Source organism: Mandrillus leucophaeus, unplaced genomic scaffold (genome assembly GCF_000951045.1).
Source record: "Mandrillus leucophaeus isolate KB7577 unplaced genomic scaffold, Mleu.le_1.0 Scaffold66, whole genome shotgun sequence".
NCBI classification, from domain to species: domain Eukaryota; kingdom Metazoa; phylum Chordata; class Mammalia; order Primates; family Cercopithecidae; genus Mandrillus; species Mandrillus leucophaeus.
In genome coordinates this window covers 1,632,442-1,652,541 of record NW_012107141.1, presented here as the reverse complement: position 1 = coordinate 1,652,541, position 20,100 = coordinate 1,632,442, and the positions used below count along the sequence as shown (strand labels likewise).

The 20,100-nt window shown below is 36.4% G+C and overlaps 1 protein-coding gene across 2 annotated transcripts in view; it reads right to left on the bottom strand.

Moving 5' to 3' along the window:
- The window catches only part of HSD17B12 (hydroxysteroid (17-beta) dehydrogenase 12), a 169,058-nt gene that overhangs the window by 77,001 nt on the left and 71,957 nt on the right, over positions 1-20,100 (bottom strand). For both annotated transcript variants that reach the window (XM_012001344.1, XM_012001345.1), the window contains exon 3: positions 19,316-19,391. In XM_012001344.1, coding sequence (XP_011856734.1) covers positions 19,316-19,391 — 76 coding nt within the window. The remainder of the gene's footprint in view (positions 1-19,315; positions 19,392-20,100) is intronic.

Here is a 20,100-nt window from a genome sequence, read left to right as displayed (position 1 = left end):
ATCTCATGATTTAAAATGTAAGGCAAGCCATAAATTTTGAAGGTCAAAATATTTCAGATGAACCTCATTGAACTGCCAAATTCTAAAATATTACATCATCTTTAAAAAAATTTGAATCAAAGAAAATAAAGTTTCTACAATACTACAAAAAGCTTTCAGTAAATACATATTCTAAAATGCTCAGTGTTTAATATTTCATTCCTACGAGATTATAAATATTAAAATTAGTTCACAATACAAAAGATATATTATTTTTTAATAAACTAATTTTTACATGGTATGTATACTTGTAAAGAGAAAAACTTTAAGAAATAAATTTGAGTTGCAAATAAAAGTGGATTTACAAAGTAGAACTTCATAGAATGGAATACAAACTTTGTGTTCACAAAAGAGTTGAAACCTAAAAAAAAAAAAAAAATCTTAAAATTATTTGTTCAAAACTTCTCTGGATCAGGAGCCACCAAACGACCCCTGACAGTATGCTCTGTAGTTGGGCACCTGGATCCAAAACCTGCATCTGTCACTCATCAGCAATGTGAACCTAGGACTACATATTAGTTTTCCACTGCTGCTGCATCACAATTACCACAGAACTTGGCTGTTTAGAACAATATATATTTATGATCTCTCTGTTTCTGTAGTGTAATTGACTCCTCTGCTCATCGTCTCATTAGGCTAGAATTTCATCTAAGGCTCAGGTGCCACTTTCAAGCTCACTGGTTGCTGACAACTCAGTTTCTTGCAGTTATAAGACCGGGGTCTTCTGCTTCTAGAGGCCACCTGCCATTCCCCGTCACATAACCCTCCCCACAAGACGGCAGTTTACTTCTTCAAGGTCAAAAGATGAGGATTTCTCTTGCTTCAAGTCTCCACTTAGGCCCTCTTTTTAGAGGGCTCACTTGACTGGGTGAGGCTCACCAAAGATAATCTCCTCCTTAACTCAAAGTCAACTAATTAGGACCTTTATAATATCTATAAACTCCCATCAGTTTTGCCATATAACGTAACCAATCACAAGAATGGCATCCATGATGCTCGCCAGTCCCACCTAAACTCAAGGGCAGGGAATCACATGGGGTGTATATACCTGAAGGTTAGAATCTTGGGAAACATCTTAGAATTCCCTAGCTTAGAATTCTTACCCCTCTGCATCTTACTTGGATCATGTCTCAAATGAGAAAAATATAAGTACCAATCTCAAAGGGGTTTTCAAGGATCAATGAGTTGATTTCTCTAAAGCTCTTAGAAGAGTCTCCAGCACATTTAATTGTTATAGAAATAATGACTTGATAAAGATAAATAAATGAATGGGTTGTTGGACCCTCGGTTTTCTTTGATTCCAATTAGGGCTGATGTAAAATTACAAAGTCTTGGCCAGGTGTGGTGGCTCATGCCTGTAATCCCAGCACTTTGGGAGGGTGGATCACGAGGTCAAGAGATCAAGACCATCCTGGCCAACATGGTAAAACCCTGTCTCTACTAAAAACATAAAAAATTAGCTGGGCGTGATGGCGCGTGCCTGTAATTCCAGCTACTTGGGAGGCTGAGGCAGGAGTATCACCTGAACCCGGGAGGCAGAGGTTGCAGTGAACCGAGATTGCGCCACTGTACTCCAGCCTGGCGACAGACGGATACTCCATCTCAAAAAAAACCAAAAAACAAACAAACAAAAATTACGAAGTCTTACATAAAACACCTTGTTTTTCTTTAAAACTTCTTCAAAAATAATTGGAAAATGTGGCACCCCTGGGCTTGCCCTGCTGCTTGGTAATAGTCAGCTAAAGCTGACACGTTTACATGGGGCATGTGTTCAGTCTTGCCTCACCCCAGCCCACCTGGATGATTCCTATCACCTGCCTGGTTTCTATAAGCATACACATATGTGACCTAGCATCTACCTGGATCCCTTTCAGGCCATGCCCAATGTACAACAGAAACAGAAAAGAGAGGCATTGAGTAAAACATATTTTCCAAAGACATTTAACGTTAAACTTAAAAATATAAAAGGGCAAAAAGCAAAAAATATACTTTCTGTTCCATTTTCAAAAAGTCAAAGGAGAAATAAGCTAAGGAATCAAAATGCAGACATCTAGGAAAAACACTTTATAGGTAGTATATACAACAAAAACTTGAGATTTAAATGTATTCCTTCCAAGGCCATGAAAAATTTATACTGCACTATGAACTTTAGGTGATAATGATGGTCAGTATAGCTTCTAATCTAACACTCTGATGTGGGATTTTTATAGTAGGGGAGGCCGCATACATATGGGGACATGGGGTATTTGGGAAGTCTCTTTACCTTCTGTTCAATTTTGCTGTGGACTCAAACTACTCTAAGAAACAAAGTCGATTTTAGGCCAGGTACAGTGGCTCACTCCTGTAATTCCAGCATATTGTGAGGCCAAGGTGGGAGGATCACGAGGTCAGGAGTTTGAGAGCAGCCTGGGCAACAAAGCAAGATTCCATCTCAATGAAAAATTTAAAGATTAGCTAGCATAGTGGCGTGCACTTGTAGTGCTAACTACTTGGGAGGCTGAGGCAGACCTGCTCGAGCCCAGGAGTTTAAAGTTACAGTGAGCTATGATCACACCACTACACTCTAGCCTGGGTGACAAAGAAAGACCTTATCTCTGAAAAAAAATTTTTTTAATTCTATTTTAAAAATGAATAAACCACAAAATATTTTTAAAATCTAGTAAGACAAAATGTTCTTAATAAAATATTCTTCAAGAAATTTCTGGACATTTTCAAAATGGCTTCAAAGTTTGTGGAGTTTTTTGTTTTGAGACAAGGTCTCACTGTCGTCCAGGATGCAGTGCAGTGGCGCAATCTCTGTTCACTGTAACCTCCGCCTCTCACATTCAAGCGATCCCCCTGCCTCAGCCTCCCAAGTAGCTGAAACTATAGGCACGTGCCACCACAGCCAGCTTTTTTTTTGTATTTTTAGTAGAGATGGGGTCTCACTATATTGCCCAGGTTGGTCTCAAACTCCTGGGCTCAAGCAATCCACCTACCTCGGCCTCCCAAGGTGCTGAGACTACAGGAGTGAGCCACCATGCCTAGCCGAAAGCTTTTGCTTTTCCCCCTAAATCAGGTGAAAATCTATTAATCTAAAGAAAACTCATTCACAAAAAAAGATTAGAAATAGCTCACATTCCCATGATACTCTGTTCTATTCAAGAAAAAGTAACCACTCTCATGGACTTATTTTCCATTCATACTGGATCACAAGCTAGTACATCGGCATTTTACTTGTTTTTTAAATATATTAATACTCCTAAAAGTCTGTGCAGCAGTACTTGATTTCTTTCATCTGCCAAAGCAGTTGCATTGTATAAAAGTCCCAGAGGCAATGTTGCTATGTAAAATGATGATTTAAATAACATTAAGCCCTCCTTGTAGAAGTCATCTTGTAATTGTGCCAAGAGAAAATTCAATTAATAATGTTTTAGCACTGTGTGTGAAGGGGTGATGGAAAGAAGGCAATGCCAAAACCAAAAATGTTTAACTCATCATTTGCTGAGGTAGTGCACGCCAACTTAAATGAGCGCACCTATTTGTTCTATGATATTTTCAAGAATGAACTTTTAAGAGAAAACAGGAGTAGGGGGATTTTATGGTGGCTTATTTTCCAATTAACACAGTAAGCTGCAGCATATTTACTCTCCATCAACAGGATCTTTAAAATGCACTTTATGTCTCCTCACTATTAACGACTCAACACTTGGAACCATGCTAAATGAAGGCAAACTTCCACATGAACCAACAGATAAAATTTTGTATGTTGAAAACTTTAAAAAGCAGTTAAATAAAAAGGTTAGATGTTCAGCTTTCAAGATATATATATACACACACACACACAATTACTTTTAAAATTTATAAAAACTACCAAAAGAAATGCAAACAGGTTTGCAGGTCTCAATAAATGTTTTTGGTTTGTCTTGTTTTGTTTTTAAGGTGACAGTTTACAGAAGAAACGAAGGTGGAAATTCTGAGTCTGCTACCGTATTTGTAATATGATCTTCAGAAATGTACTTGGTATCTCGGTACCAAAGAAACAGCAATGAAAGAAACAGCAATGCCTTATACATGAGAAAGAGACTATCAAGAATATGAGGCCAGGCACAGTGGCTCCCACCTATAATCCCTAGCACTTTGGGAGGCTGAGGTGGGTCGATCACTTGAGGTCAGGAGTCCAATGCCAGCCTGGCCAACATGGTGAAGCCCCATCTCTACTAAAAATACAAAAATTACCTGGGCATAGTAGTGTGTGTCTTTAATCCCAGTTACTGGGGAGGTTGAGGCAGGAGAATCACTTGAGCCCGGGAGGTGGAAGTTGCAGTGAGCTGAGATTGCCTCACTACATTCCAGCCTGGGTGACAGAGCAATACTCTGTCTCAAAAAAAAAAAAAAAAAGAATATGAGTCCACTCCTGCATACTTATCCAACGGAAATGAATGTATATAATGTATATATGTGCTCCAAAAGACATGTCCAGGATTGTTCAGTCACATTACTGATAATAGCCAGAAACTGGAAGCAATCCAAAAGTCCATCAACAATTGGATGTACAACTAAATTGCAATACATTCATAAAGCGATTAAAAGGAGTGATTTATTTATAGCTACATGTAAAAATACGGATGAATGTCACAAACATTAATATTGAGCTAAAGAAGCCAAAACTCAAAAGAAAATATACTGTATCATACAATCTATATAAAGTCCAAGAAGTCAAAATTAAATGATAATGTTAGAAATTAAGATAGTGGTTCCCTCTGGGAAGAAAAAAAAAAAAAGTAGTAGGGAGCGTGTGATTCTCTCCCTCTCTAATCACTCACTAACCTGTACATGCGTATTTTTGTGATTTTCCTATGTCCTAAGTTTACCTTGTTTTAGTATTCATATTTATAGATATTTCTGTTATGTGACAAAAGCAAAATTTGTGGAGAATATTTATAAATATACTATAATAGAAGAAATAAATTTCACTGAAAATCAGGCAAATCCAATTGCTAAAACATTCTATGTGTCTTACAAATATTCTGAAATGGCTTGCAAACAAAATAGAATTTCTCTTTAGATGTCCTGTAAGGCTAAGAGGCCTTAAAGGATAATAAAGACTGCAAACTTGTATTTCTTTTTCTTTTGAGACAGAGTCTCACTCTGTTACCCAGGCTGGAGTACAGTGACAACACAGTGGCTCATTGTAGCCTCAACCTCCCAGGCTTAAGTAATCCTCTACCTCAGCCTCCCCACTGGCTGGGACCACAGGTGCACACCACCAAGCCTAGCTAATTTTTGTATTTTTTACATTTGCAGAGACGGGGTCTCCCTATGTTGCCCAGGTTGGTCTCTTGAACTTCTGGGCTCAAGCCACCCTCGCACTTTGGCCTCCTCAAGTGCTGGAATTACAGGTGTGAACCACTGTGCCTGGCAGAGATGGCAAGTTAAATGTCATCAGTGCCAAGTCCATTACTTAAGCAAGTGGAGAGGTCCTAATAAAAGCAGGTAGGTGCTGTACTGTATAAGTGGGCTGGGCTAACTTGACAGGAGCAATTCCATCTAAAGGACAACTGGTTCATAGCTCCAGTAGATTGCTGCCCTGCAAGAATGCTGGGCCCAGGTTTAACAGATCCTTTAAATTTTCAGAAGAAAATATAAATTAAGATTTATGTAAGTGAAATGTACTGATTTTGAAAACAAACAATCAGCTCAACAAAATTTGTCTATAGTGTAACTGTTTGAGACATATCAGATGGAGAAGAATGCTATGGGAACAAGTCCCTAAGGAACCAGGAAGACACTGGGGATCAAGATACCAGGGAAAAGTTAGCTTTTAGAGAAGATGGCATTTCTTTCTCTGAGGATAGAAGGCTAGGCACATAGAGACATGTTTTGAATAATGTAAGTCCTTTGTTGGAAGGAAGCAATAAGGATTGGTAGAGAAAATGTGGAGAGTTTTCTAAGCAATGATTTTCAAACTTTATTGCAATAGGCCCTTCTATTAAAAGAATATAAAACTGAATTTACAAAACTGACCAAAGCAAAATGGCCAAACTGAAGCAGGAGGAAAGCTAGAGACTCACATATGAGGGTGGCCCCTACATTGCTGGTCTAGCATCCAGGCACATAAACCACTAGTAAAAGGCACACAAAGACTGAATAAAGGCTTTCTAGAAACGGGTAGTGACAGCAGCATCCTCCATTCTATTTCTTCACTTCAGAAATAGAAGTTGAAAACACTGATTTTAAGTGATTCTTAATTGAAAAGCAATGGCATACATTCAAGAGGTCTTGAGATTCTAGATTAATACCATAAAGGAAAACTGGAAGAGGGTGAACAGTTAGAAATATCAACATCACCTAGAAGTGGAATGAGAACTAGACCTGCAATTAGTCTAGTTCTAATAGCAAAGAAATGAAATAATTCAAATATGTGGAAATTTCTTTTGGTGTTAATGAATTCCTCTTCTCTTTGATTCTGGTATTAGACATAATACTAGGTCATTTAAATTACTTAACTAATTGGTTTGTAGTTATTTTAAAGATTAGCATGTAACAAAAATATGCATTTAATAAATAATGGCAAAATAAGATTATCAAAACAACTGATAATTGATCATAAAATATATAACTTCACTTGATGGAAAAATCAAGTTAAAGCGAACCTTTTCAATAAGTTTCAAAGTACTTTCTTTTCATGATAATAAAGGAAGCAATCCCCACATAAAACTACTAAACTTTATAAATGTTTCCAAGAATATGCCTTTCTACAAATTCTTCTATAGCTGAAGGTTCTACCTCAAATTACAATTATCCACTTAGAACAACAACCAACAATTTAAAAGTGGGAGGAGAAACATTGTCTACTTAAATGGTACTCATTTAATAACACCTTGGTCCCACATTTCCCAACCAAAAAAAAAGTGTTGTTTTTTTTACACAAAAGTCACTGAACCATCAATAATCCAATTGGAAAGACCCCCTACTATTTTAAAGAAACCATACAAACATAGGCAAATATGTTAATTGAGAGGTACAGCTAGTGTCTGGCCACGGTGGAGTACACTCCCACATCCCTAATGCCAGCTGTAGAACAGCAACATTCAAGCAGCTGCCTTAATTGGAGATGCAGATCAACACATGCTAATTTAGCTGGGCTAACTAATTGGTAGGTACGCTACATTTTTAACAAAATATCCACCCATATTACAGATGTTTTTCTCTATCAGAGTAAACGACTGGTAACAAACAGTAATGAAGTGGAATTAGCTACGTTTGGAGAAAATGTTTAGTTAGACAGTTTTACAACATGGTCTCATATTGGCTTAAAAAACCATGTGTGCCAAAATTGGACCATAAGCTAAATTTCAAAAGCATCCTTCTGTGCGAGAGTAAGAATATGAGGAAGTTTCATAGCAGTTCTTCAGTCACCAAAACAATACTTACTAAGTGCCCACACCCCCTAAACCATGCTAGGCCTGGTACAACCAAATACAAAAGAATTGTGTCCTTGTCTCTCTTTAAACGTGTGATGTAGACCAAACATTTATGGACACATGCAATGATGGTTGTATTTACCAGGAAATCTATGATGGTTAACAAAGGAGGGGAGAGGGACTTCTGCTTCTGGCCATGATGGTGTAACAGAGACTAGATTTACTCATTGGCCTTAAACTAAAAAACTAGACATCATTTGACCAGCCTGAACAAAAATGGACAAAATATATGGAGCAATGGTTTCCAGACATTGCATGACAGCAGTTCCTAAGAGAAAGAAAACAAATGAGGTGAGCCCTATCATGGCCCTAGCTTATAGTCTGGAGAGATTTTCTAGGCCATTATGAGGAGAAGAGGAATTCAAATAGAGCCCAGCAGTCAAGTCTGTCTACTAATTAGCAGTCTACTAATGGAGGAATTTGTAGACAAAACACTAAACACCTTAAAATAATTATTATAGATAAATTCTATATGTTCAAGAAACTAGAGAATGAACATGTTGAGAAAAGGTGAGGAAGATATAAAATTAGCAGACAACGTCTGGATTAAAAACACACTAAAAGAATTAACAGCATATTAGACACTGCAGAAAAAAAGTTAGTGAATGTGAAGGCATATAAATAAACACTGTCCAAAAATGAAACACAGAGAGAAAAGAAACTCAAATAAAAACTGAATACAGCATCAGTGGGTTAAGACAACTTCAACCAACTTAATATATTATCTAAAGTCCCAGAAAAAGTGTGTGAGATGAAGAAACTATCTGAAAACTATAAACACTTAAATTTAAGCTTAACAAACTCCAAGTAGGGAAACTATAACAAGAGGCAAAAAAATAAATAAATAAATAAATAAATAAATAAATAAATAAATAAAACCGTAAGTGATAAAGAGAAAAATCTTAGAAGTAACCAGAAAAGAGAAAAACTTCACATTATGCATGGTGATAAAAAGGTAAGAATAACAGCTGACTTCTTATCAGAAACAATGCAAGCCAGAAGACAGTGAAGCAAAGTAGTTTAAGTACCGGAAAACAAAAAGAAACCCTCAATCTATCATTTTACACCCAGAGAAAATACCTTTCAAATGTAAAGGGTTTTTTTTGTTTTTTTTTTTTTTTTCAGATATACAAAAAGAATTAATCATCAGCAGACTAGCCTACAAGAAATGTTAAAGGAAGTCCTTCGGACAGGGGAAAAGGGGGGAAAAAAGATTCCTGATTGAAATCATTTACATAAAAGAATGAAAAGCATCAGAAATGTTAATACACATGTAAATATAAGACTTTTAAAAGAAAGAAAAAAAAGATACACAGTCAACAAACCAAGGATAGAAATAAAATTAGAATTCTAAAAGCATGCATAAAAAAATCCAAAAGCAGGCAGAAAAAATGAAAAAGGGAACAAAGAACAAACAGAATAAATAGAAAACAAAAGCAAATTGGTAGGTTTCAGCCCAATGAACAATGATACTGAATACAGATGGTCTGGGCACCCCAACTAAAGGGCAGAAACCATCAATTGAGATAAAAAAGCAAGATCAACTCTATAAAAAACCCTTTAAAATATAAAGCACTTATAGATTAAAAGTAAAAAGACATACCATACTAACACTAATCAAAATAAAGCTAGACAAAGTACAGTTCAGTCAAAGTAGATTTCAGAGCAAAGATTATTATCAAGAGTAAAGAGGGTCATTCCATAATGATAAAAGGCGAATTCATCAAGAGGACATACAACTCTAAATGTTAATATACCTAATCACAGAGAAATAGAAAAATTGTAAAGGACAAATCCATAATTATAGTTGGTGATTTCATTTCCCTTCTCAAAATAATTGATGGAGAAAGTGGAAAGGAAATCAATAAGGATACAGAAGACATGAACAATACTGCTCATCAATTCTCTCTTTTAAATTTGGAAGAGCCCCTGTTCTGGATAGCTTATAGAGACTACTAAATGCTTATTTAAATCTAAGAAGAAAAAAACTAAAAACTTATTAGACAAGGACAAAACTTCTGAGGCTGTAAATGTGCTGGCAATCTCAGAAAAATCACTCCCCACAGAAATGGCCAGCTCAAACAGTGATAGTTTTTAAAATTCAGATCTTTAGCTAACAACTAGTCATTATTTTAAACTGTACTAACATAAACTTTTGAAACATTTCTAATATTGGTAAATAAATGCAGTTTATATAAGAATCCAAGTTTCACATTACACTCCTAATTAAGGTAAATTCGTAACCAAATTAAAACTGGTTTGATAACTTTAATTTTAAAAACAGCTATATATCTTCTGATATTATCACGGTATGAAATATAATGCCAGTGTGACATTTCATTCTTGGAGTTTAAATTTTCTACATAGGTTTTACCAGTTAGGTATCATGGCTTCCACAAACCATTTAAAGTTGAGGATTGATGTCTTAATAAAAGGCTTGACTCTTGTGAACTTCAGACATTCCCCAAATCATTTAAACTAAGTAACTCTTCACGCCATCTGTGGAAAACTTTCAAATGTCACCTCTTGGACAAATGTGGTATCAACAATGATCATGTTGCTCTGCCATGTCAACTTAAATATAATATCTATAATTCTTAATTGATCTTAAAATATTATACAAATATCATAGCGAGTGAAATAAAGAGACTGTTTGGTTACCCTGGACAATTTCTAAAGATTAACATTCATAAAGAAATTCATATATATATATGTAAGGGTATAAAATAAATTGAAATCAACAAAGAAAGCTTATGAATTAAACTGTCTGGAACCAGTTATTGAGAAGAAAACTGATCTTTGCGAATATAGTCTTCTCGTAATGATAAGGCTGTAAAAACTACCGTATGCCTCAGTATCCAGCCTGGCTAGCAAAGGTTCCTTACCTCCTTAGAATACTCTCACTTCCTAAGAGCTTGTTAACTTTTTGAGTTTTTGTGTTGACTTTTGTCATGTTGTTGAATGATTTTTTAACAAATGTTTCTTGTTTCTGTATATGCTAGATTTGCTAATAATTATTATTTCTTGTAGCTATGCTTTAATTACTGTCATGCCAAACTAACACTGTAATCATTTCTTGTCTTGGGTACCGAAGACTTATGCTTATATTTCAGTATAACGACTAGTCTCTTCACAAATTTGGGCCTCAGATGAAGAAAAATAAAATTGTTAAGATATATTTTACACCCAAACTATCTTCAGTGCTTCTTGATAAACTGCTATGTAGCACTATTGCACAAGGAGGACATTAGGAGTAACTAGATACATAGCATATTCTCCACATCTTTAATTTGTTCAGCTCTCTTATGAGACCTGCTTTGTTTATCAAGCGAATGATATGGGAAGAACTATTAAATCAATAAGAGAAGCTCAACACCCTGGTCAATTATGTGTAGGCAAGGTGTAACCAATAATAAATATGGCTCAACATGTACTACTTTTCAGGATGAATAGAAACATATTCATGATTCTATGCAAACTCTGGCACAACTATGAACAAATTGATTGATAAGATTACGTTATCAACAAGTTCAAAATACTCTTAATTGTTGGCAATTTAAAAACACACATTATGAAAGTCTCTGGAGGTATCAATTCCTCTAATGCCCATGATAAGGCTCATGCCCTCAGGACAATCACTGACTAAATCATATTAATTAGTTTCATATTATATCCCACTAGGGGATTCCATTCTGACACTGGTAATTACTATAATAAATTAACCATCAGTCTTATTAACAGGTGGTTCTACTTTTCCTTCAAGCTTGTCTAAAGGCCCCGGTCATAAACTGAATGTCAGAAAATAGAGCCTTTAGGAAGATCATCAAAAGACTAATTAGCCTCAGTGAGGGCTATATCTGGACTCTTGGCTATTACTGATGCTGCAGAGAATCAACTCATGGGTCAGGCTTCCTGCTCAGTGTAACCCAACACTGCCACATAAGCAGACGGTCTGACAAATTGTACCAGGAAATTGAGTTAGTATTTATAGGACACTATATTCCAAAATTAAACATTTTGTAAAAGCATGCTGCTGACCAATGGAACAAAAATTAATTTTGTAAGACTAAATAGAACCAGAAAAAACTTAATATTTTGAGAAAACATCTTTTTTTTTTTCTTCTTTTCACTAACCCTCATGGTAGTTAGGGATACTTGGGCAAATTGCAACAAATACTCTTGGAATTCTATGTTTTTCCTACTGATCCCGCAGAATTCAGGAAAAGTATTCTCTGGGAAACTTTAACATAGCTTATAAACTGGCAGATTGTATTTTCCAAAACCAGATCGTATTTTCCAACAATATCTTCTATCCCATATGTTCTTTGCCAAAGTTACCATGCCACTCCCTTATTAAATGGTAGTCTATTCCTCTCCCCTTAAATCTGGGCAGACTCATGACTGCTTTGATCAACAGAGTATGGCAGTAATAATGCTACATGAATTCTGAGACCAGGCAACAAAGATATAAGCCTCTGCCTGGTTCTCTAGGAATGTTCATTCTAGGGGAATATAGTTACCATGTGAGAAGTCCAGTAACCCTGAGGTGGCTATGCTAGAGAGGCTACATGTAGGTGTTCTAGTCAACATTCCCAGCTAAGTCCAGCCTCTGGCCATCCCCTCTGAAGTCACTAGACCTGTAAGAGAAGCCATCTTAGATCTTCCAGACCAGACCATCCGTCAGCAAGGTATCACTGAGTGACCTCAGTAATGCCATGAGGAACAAAAGGATTGTCTGAGTCCTGACAAAATTCCTGACCAGAAAAACTTGTGAGCATCTAAAACGGTTGTTCCTTTACCACAGAGGTGGTTTGTTACACTACAACAGTAGCTGGAATATAAACTGGTAAATTATTAGATAAATTTAAAGATGTTAATTATATAGCAAATACAACACATATTGATTGATCTTGTCTGTAAAACTAATCAAAGCAATGGCCAAATATTCTAAAACATGCCTTTATTGAGTTCTTTTACTTTACATGACAATGTAATTATTTGCATTGTCTCAGTAAGAATCTATCCTTCTCCCTATCAGGATATAATTAGATAAAGCAATTTTGTAACCATGACCATGCCAGAAATGTTTCATTTAATGGTAAATTTCATTTAATTAAGCATGACAAGCCCACTAGTAAGGAACAAGGATTCTCATATGTGAAAACAATGCTTCAAAGACCTTTCAGGAAACTATCCTGGGACTAGCTCACTGCCTTGTGGAGTCTGTCTTACAAGTAGTACAGAACATCACTTTCTGGACGGCCAGGAACATTGACAAAATTGGTGATCTTGGAGTAAAAGAATATCTCTACAGTTACAGGTACTACAGGCAAAACCAGTAGAGGCAAAATTGATAGGTTTTGATTCCTGGCCCTGTAACATATAAACTCTACAAGCAACAGAGATATTTCTAGCATTAAAGAAGCAGTTTTAAAAATATGACTCATGGGGCTAGATGAGATTAACTCTCTAATCCTAACATCATGTGGTTTTAGTTTTATTAGACACAAAACAAAAAGGTCTATAGGTGTTTACTAATGCCTCCTGTTGTCCTTATGAAAATGAAACAAGCTAAATATAACAAGGCATCATATTAATGATACTGCATCAGAAAATTGTGGAACAAACTTATTTGGTCAAATTCATATCTTAACTATACAAATTTAATTCCAAGTAAGGCCTGAAAAAGTGAAATGGACATTTTTTACCTTATCCTCTGTTCACTATAGACCAGTAAGATTTACATTTCTAAAAAAGCATTGCATTTCAAGAGCTAAAGCTATGGAATTATAGGACCATCCAAAAGCTTTACACCCTGAGATAAGTTACAAAAAAGAGAAATCTCATGGTTTGATTTTTTTAAATCTAAGAAAGAAATATGTAGTTTTAAAAATCAAAGTTTATTAAACTGCATCCAATCAGAAATACTGACTGTGGGCCGGGCACACAGTGGCTTACACCTGTAAGTCTAGCACTTTGGGGGGCCAAGGTGGGAGGATTGCTTGAGCTCAGGAACTGGAGAGCAGCCTGGGTAACATGGCGAAACCCTGTTTCTACAAAAAAATACAAGAAAAAAAAATTAGGCTGGGAGCAGTGACTCAGGCCTGTAATCCCAGCACTTTGGCAGGCCGAGGTAGGTGAATCACATGAAGCCAGGAGTTCAAGACCAGCCTAGCCAATATGGTGAAACCTCCATCTCTACTAAAAATACAAAAATTAGCCAGGCATGGTGGCACATGCCTGTAATCTCAGTTACTCAGGAGGCTGAGGCATGAGAATTGCTTGAATTCTCTGCTGGGAGGTAGAGGTTGCAATGAGCCGAGATCGCGCCATTGAACTCCAGGCTGAATGACAGAGTGAGACCTTGTCTCAATAAAAAAATTTAAAAAAATTCAGCCAAGTGTGGTGGCACAATACGAGCCTGTAGTCCCAGCTACTTGGGAGGCTGAAGTGGGAGGATTGCTCGAGCCTGGGAGGTTGAGGCCACAGTGAGCCATATTTGGGCCACTGCACTCCAGCCTGTGTGACAAAGTAAGACTCTGTCTCAAAAAAAGAAAAGAAGGAAGGAAGGACTGTAAAATAATAATGTGAATTATAAATATTGCCATCTCTACAATCTGTGAACCAACAAGTTGTTCTGAAAGCTAGTCTCCTTTTTATTATGCTTTATTAAAAATAAAAATTCAGCTCAGTGTTAAAAAATTGTCTAGTTTTTTTCTTTGATTAATCAAAATTTGCAAAAATATTTAATATATGAATAATCTTGGCTAAGAATGATAATAAAATAAGCTTATTACATGTGCGATGGCTTTCAGCTTGTCTTAATTAAAAGGGTGACAGGTATCCTTACAAAGAATTATAATTTCATCAAAGCAGTCAATCCTGACAAAGCACGTATCCATTGTTGGTGAAACATTTAGTGTCCTACTAAACTACATATAATCCATTCAAATTTTTTCTTAAAAACTTTGACACTGATGAGTAGGCTACCCTCCACATTCATAAGGAATTACTTCTTCATATAAAGTGCCCAAGTTTATATGATGACAGATTTCGAAGGTGAGAGCAGCCAAAAAATGTCCCCGAATTTTTTCACTTGTCAAGTAATTTCCTTGTCAATCCCTCATTTCCTCTTTTTGTGTTTCAGTCACACAGGGAAGTAAGAATGATGAGTTTAACCCACTGGAGTGAGTTTAAGTGTTGGACTAGAAGAGACAAGTTATCCCAGTTAAACTAAATTGTGTGACTTCTGTTTCCTGACTGGGCTCTGCCTGACACAGGAATTAGTTTCAGGAGTAGGATCATAAGACATAAACCTCAAAGGACTTTTGCACTGGTTTGATTGTGTCTTGGGCTTAGACACAGTGTTAAGCCCCTTCCCAATAGGGAAATGGGACACTAGCAATCCATTATGCAATAAGTGATACGACAGTCCATCAAATTAACCCTGGCTGTTAATTGTAATGAAGTACCCATTGGAGAAATGCCTTGAGTGACCAAATGGTGACTACATTTGAGTTTGGCAGAAATAATGCATACAAAGACTGTGCTAAGATGTGGCTTCTTCTGAATATACTGGAACACTTACAGAATAAAAACGACAAGTTCAGATCACTGAACTGTCAGCTCACATTTACCATGAGAGAACCAGAGAACTTGCATGGTAGCCCCAGTAAAAAGTTTTATGTTTTATAGCCATGGAGTTTACGTTGCTAACATCAGATTTAAATGTGCCAGTTACAGAATTACAATTTAAGTTGAATTCCACAGACACCTAGTCTCATTTGAAAGCACTGAATGAGAAAAAGTATGACCTTGAGATTTGGGATGGGGATATTTGGGCAGACTCAATTGAAACTGAGAATCCTGGACTCTCAAGCTACTCTGAACCTCCCTTTCCAGTGGAAATAGTACTAGTCTATTCTCCTGCCTGTGTCTGCCAAGATTGGTGTTCTCTGGCTTGAAGATCCTATAATAATCCCGCCATAACAGTACGGGCAGTTTCCCAGCAAAAGAGTTCCTCTTCTCCTCAAGACCTAGCTCAAATATCCCTCACGGACACCCACAATAGAAAACAATATAATACCGGATTGGGCCAAATATTTTTATGACTCACTTACTAGAGATTTAGGATTTAATGTTTAGCTCACATAGTTGGTTGACTTGGGTGGCTGACTGGAACTTGGAACTTGGACTCCATGATAGGCTACAGTTTAATGAGACTGGGAGACCATAAATTCCCTCGCACAACAAGGCTTAAGAAAATAGAAACATTAGTGCATGTATCTATGCAACTTGCACATACACAATCCCTCCACCATTATACCTCCAAATGGGCCCAGAGGATAGGTCTTTCAGTAAAGCTCCAGTTTCATTACTGGAGTGCTGTTATATGGGCAAGAGGCCATTATTCTGGCCATTTTATCACCCTGCCAATTGCAAGACTCACCATGCTGCAACATAATAAGAACTTCTCTATTGTTATTTCTCTAGCCCTTTGTTTCCTTTGTGGCATTCAATATAGACTGCAATTATTTATTTGTCTTTTTTGTGTGTGTTTTTTTGGTTTGGTTTGTTTGTTTTTTTACCTATTTGTTTTTACTGTCTCCCTCACTTAAATTCTTTGAGAACAGGGACTGCATGCCACCTTGTTCACCCTTGTATCTTCACTGCCTAGCACAGTACCTGGTACACAGGCATTCAATAAAGATGTATTAAAGGCATAACCAAAGAAATGCTGAGTTAGTCTTTCTTTGACAAAATTAAATACTGGTCCTTCTTTCTCCTGGAATAAATATGTTCATGCAAACATTATCCTCCCAAAGAGGTGATTTACATCTCAGTTAAAAATCTGTCTTAACTTATAAATCTCCTCTGTGTATTTTTTCAGCTTAGAACAGAAGACATAGTCTGCTGATATCACCTCTCCTACTAAATTCATATTATGCCCAGAAAAACATTTTTCAAAAATTTTAACAAGGATAAAAACTCATCCCTTTTAATAAAGGTCAATTCAGTATCTTTACCATCTGTTCCTTCATGAAAATGTTTGAACAGAATCCTGTCTTTCTCCAGAATCATATTTCTGCCAACAGTCACGTGCCACCTCATCTCAGGAGTTAACCAAATTCTCAAATATCATTAAAGCACATCTTCTGAGTCATTGAGCAATTTTTGTACAGGCTGCAGTACTTGCTCAAAGTGTCATGAGGTAGCTTTTCTTGTTTCTGTATCGAGTAGATGGTAGATTCATTCATATCACAGCATTTCAAAATGCAACATTCCATTTAGTCAAAAGCATCTACTTTCTCCCTATGAACCTTTACTTCTAGCAACTAGTAGGTGCATTCATTAAGGGCCAATTTCTAGACACACCCACAGACACAACATTTTTTAAATCACTTTAAGAGTTATTATATACAAGATTCCAAGAAGCTAAGAATGAAACAGTGCTAAGATCCAGGCAGTATGTTAAATTCACCTACTATCTCAGTAACTACCTCAGGCTCATTAGTGTCATGACTTTATTCAGATTCAGACCTCAGCAAAACTGTAAAATACTGTATCTCTTGGCCCTTTGGGGTTGCATTTACATAGCTGAAATCTTGAATGTTAGACTCTTCAAATGACAAAGATATATTGTATATCTGTATACTACATGCTCAGCTTTGTAAAGATCTGTACTCTCAGCAAGGTTAAAATAATTTAAAAAAAAAAAAAAAAGGATGTAACATACTCAATATTGGGAATCTCCAGTAAGACACTGTGAATGGTTTGGCTGTGCCCCCATCCAAATCTCATCTTTAATTGTCTCTCCCATAATTCCCACATGTTATGGGAAGGATCTGGTAAGAGATAATTGAACCATGGGGACAGGTCCCCCCATACTGTTCTCACGGTAGTGAGTAAGTCTCAAGAGATCTGATGGTTTTCTAGGGGAAACCCCTTTCGCTTGGTTCTCATTCTGTCCCTTGCCTGCTACCATGTAAGACGTGCCTTTTGCCTTCTGCCATGATTGTGAGGCCTCCTCAGCCACGTGTATCTATTAAACCTCTTTTTCTTTACAAATTACCCAGTCTCAGGTATGTCTTTATCAGCAGCGTGAAAAACAGACTAATACAAAGTGAAGCTATATGTAATCTGTCCAATAGGGCCAGCTATGATCTAAAGAGAAATAGTAACAAAAATATATACCTCATAAGTAAGTTGGAAGAATCAAAGGAGATAATACATGTGAGAGAATGAATAAATAATAAAGCACTATATAAATGTTAGCAGTAGGTGGTAGCGTTAGTAACAAAATATAGAAGAAATCCTGTTTCATCAATTCTCATTGAAAGAATCTGGACCATCTGTTAGCTGAGAAGTTAGTTAAAACAAGAACTCATAGAGATAAATACACATGGTAATCATTTTATTTTTCACTTAAACCATGTATAAATATAATTCATTCACCAATCCTCTGTGTAGGGCCAAGACCTTGTCTTTGAGATTGGATCTGCAGACTGGAATTCCAGTCTTTCTTGCATGCATCACACCCATATTCTATAAATTATGATTGCAGTTTTAGTTCTAGTAAAGTACAGCACAAATTTCAATGCGTATGAAACAATCAGGAGAGCAGATTTCTTACATTTTGTAAGTTCTTCCAATATTTTACATTTGTCTTTGTTCAACACTAATTTGATGGCCAATTTTTTAAAGAAGTAATTTTATTCACTTTTTTTCAGAGCATTCAACTTAGTTTTTATAGAGCTAACTCTAGCTTTTACACTAATAGTTCATCATTGCACAGAATATTTAATAAAAAATATACCCAATATAAGTTTGGAAACAAACACAGTTGACTCTTAATAAGTAAACAATTTGATTTGTGAGGATAAAAGTATATAAGCATTATACAAAGAAGCTTTCCGGCCACAAATGGTCAGCAAACTGGGGACATCAGTTAGTATGTTTTACCAAACAAATGAACAGCATTGGTTTATCCATCTGGTTGATTAACTAGAAGTTAGTTAAGAGTCTTTGCCATATTGTAATTCAGGTCTCAAGCATAATTGCCTAAGAAGAAAGTTCAAAAGATTTTCCCTGACATATGGGTATTGCTATCTTTTCTATTTTTCCTAAAACATATGTGTTAGACATTTAGAAATACTGAGAAGAAAAGAGTAAAAAACATTCGGGAATACTGAAATGAAGTCATAGCAAATAAATTTAGACATTTCAGCAGAATATGATAAAAAATCAGATAATTTGACTACTGACAAGACAAAAAAAATTAGTAAAAGATATTTTAAGCAAATTACAATCACTCTAAAACAATTTTTAAAAAACTTTTTCTGTTTGTTTGTTTGCTGAGACAGAGTCTCCCTCTGTCACCCAGGCTGGAGTGCAGTGGCACTATCTTAGCTCACTGCAACCTCCCCTACACAGGTTCAAGAGATTCTCTTGCCTCAGCCTCCTGAGTAGCTGGGATTACAGGTGCCTGCCACCACACCTGACTAATTTTTAAAAAATTTTTAGTAGAGATGGGGTTTCATCATGTTGGTCAGGCCAGTCTCAAACTCCTGACCTCAGGTAATCCACCCGCCTCAGCCTCCCAAAGTGCTGGGATTACAGGCGTGAGCCACCACGTCCAGCCTAAAATTGATGATCCATTTTTAAAGCATTCTATGATTTTTCATGCTCTTTCATGATATCTCTCCTTGAAAAATAAGTTTCCTGAACTAGAAATAACTATGTCAGTACCAGATAACTGCTTGAAAACATTAATTAGCTATGTATTCCTTTAGTTTGATGTGAGAACTTACTTATTTCACTGGAAACCTGGTCAAGTTTATCCTGTGATCTGCTGATAAGGACAACCTTCATTCCACGCTTTGCTAACTGAAACAGTAAAGGAGATTTGAATCACACCTGTGCATGTCACTGAAAAACATTAATGAGCTATAACCTCCATTTTAAGAAAACCTGTCCAGATTATAGTTCAAAATAAAAAACATATAAACCCAAGTGTAATGAAGACACAATCTAAAATAGAGATTTTACCAAAAAAATTCCCTAAAAAGTTACCTTTCTAAATCAAGCTAGTATTTCAATGTCAAAGGGTTTTAGAAGGAGGGAGACTTTTGCTTTTTCATTTTATACCATCTATACTGTTTGGGTTTTTTAAACCATTAAGTGTCTACTACTTCCATAATTTAAAAATTAGCTTTAAAAAAGTTTTTGTGCCAAGCACAGTGGTTCACACCTGCAATCCCAGCATTTCAGGAGGCCGAAGCAGGAGAATTGCTTAAGCCTAGGAGTCCAAAACCATCCTAGGCAACATAGTAAAATCCCATCTCTACAAAAAATTTAAAAAAAAATTTTTTTTTAAATTATTTGGGTGTGGTGGCACATGCCTGTAGTTCCAGCTACTCAGGAGGCTGAGGTGGGAGGATCACCTGAGCACAGGAAGTCTAGACTGCAGTGAGCCATGATTGCACCCACCCTACGCTCCAGCCTAGGCAACAGAGCGAGACTCCATCTCAAAAAAAAAAGAAAAAAAAGGTTTTGCTGCAGAATGGATATATAAAACAAACATCAGAGGACTGGC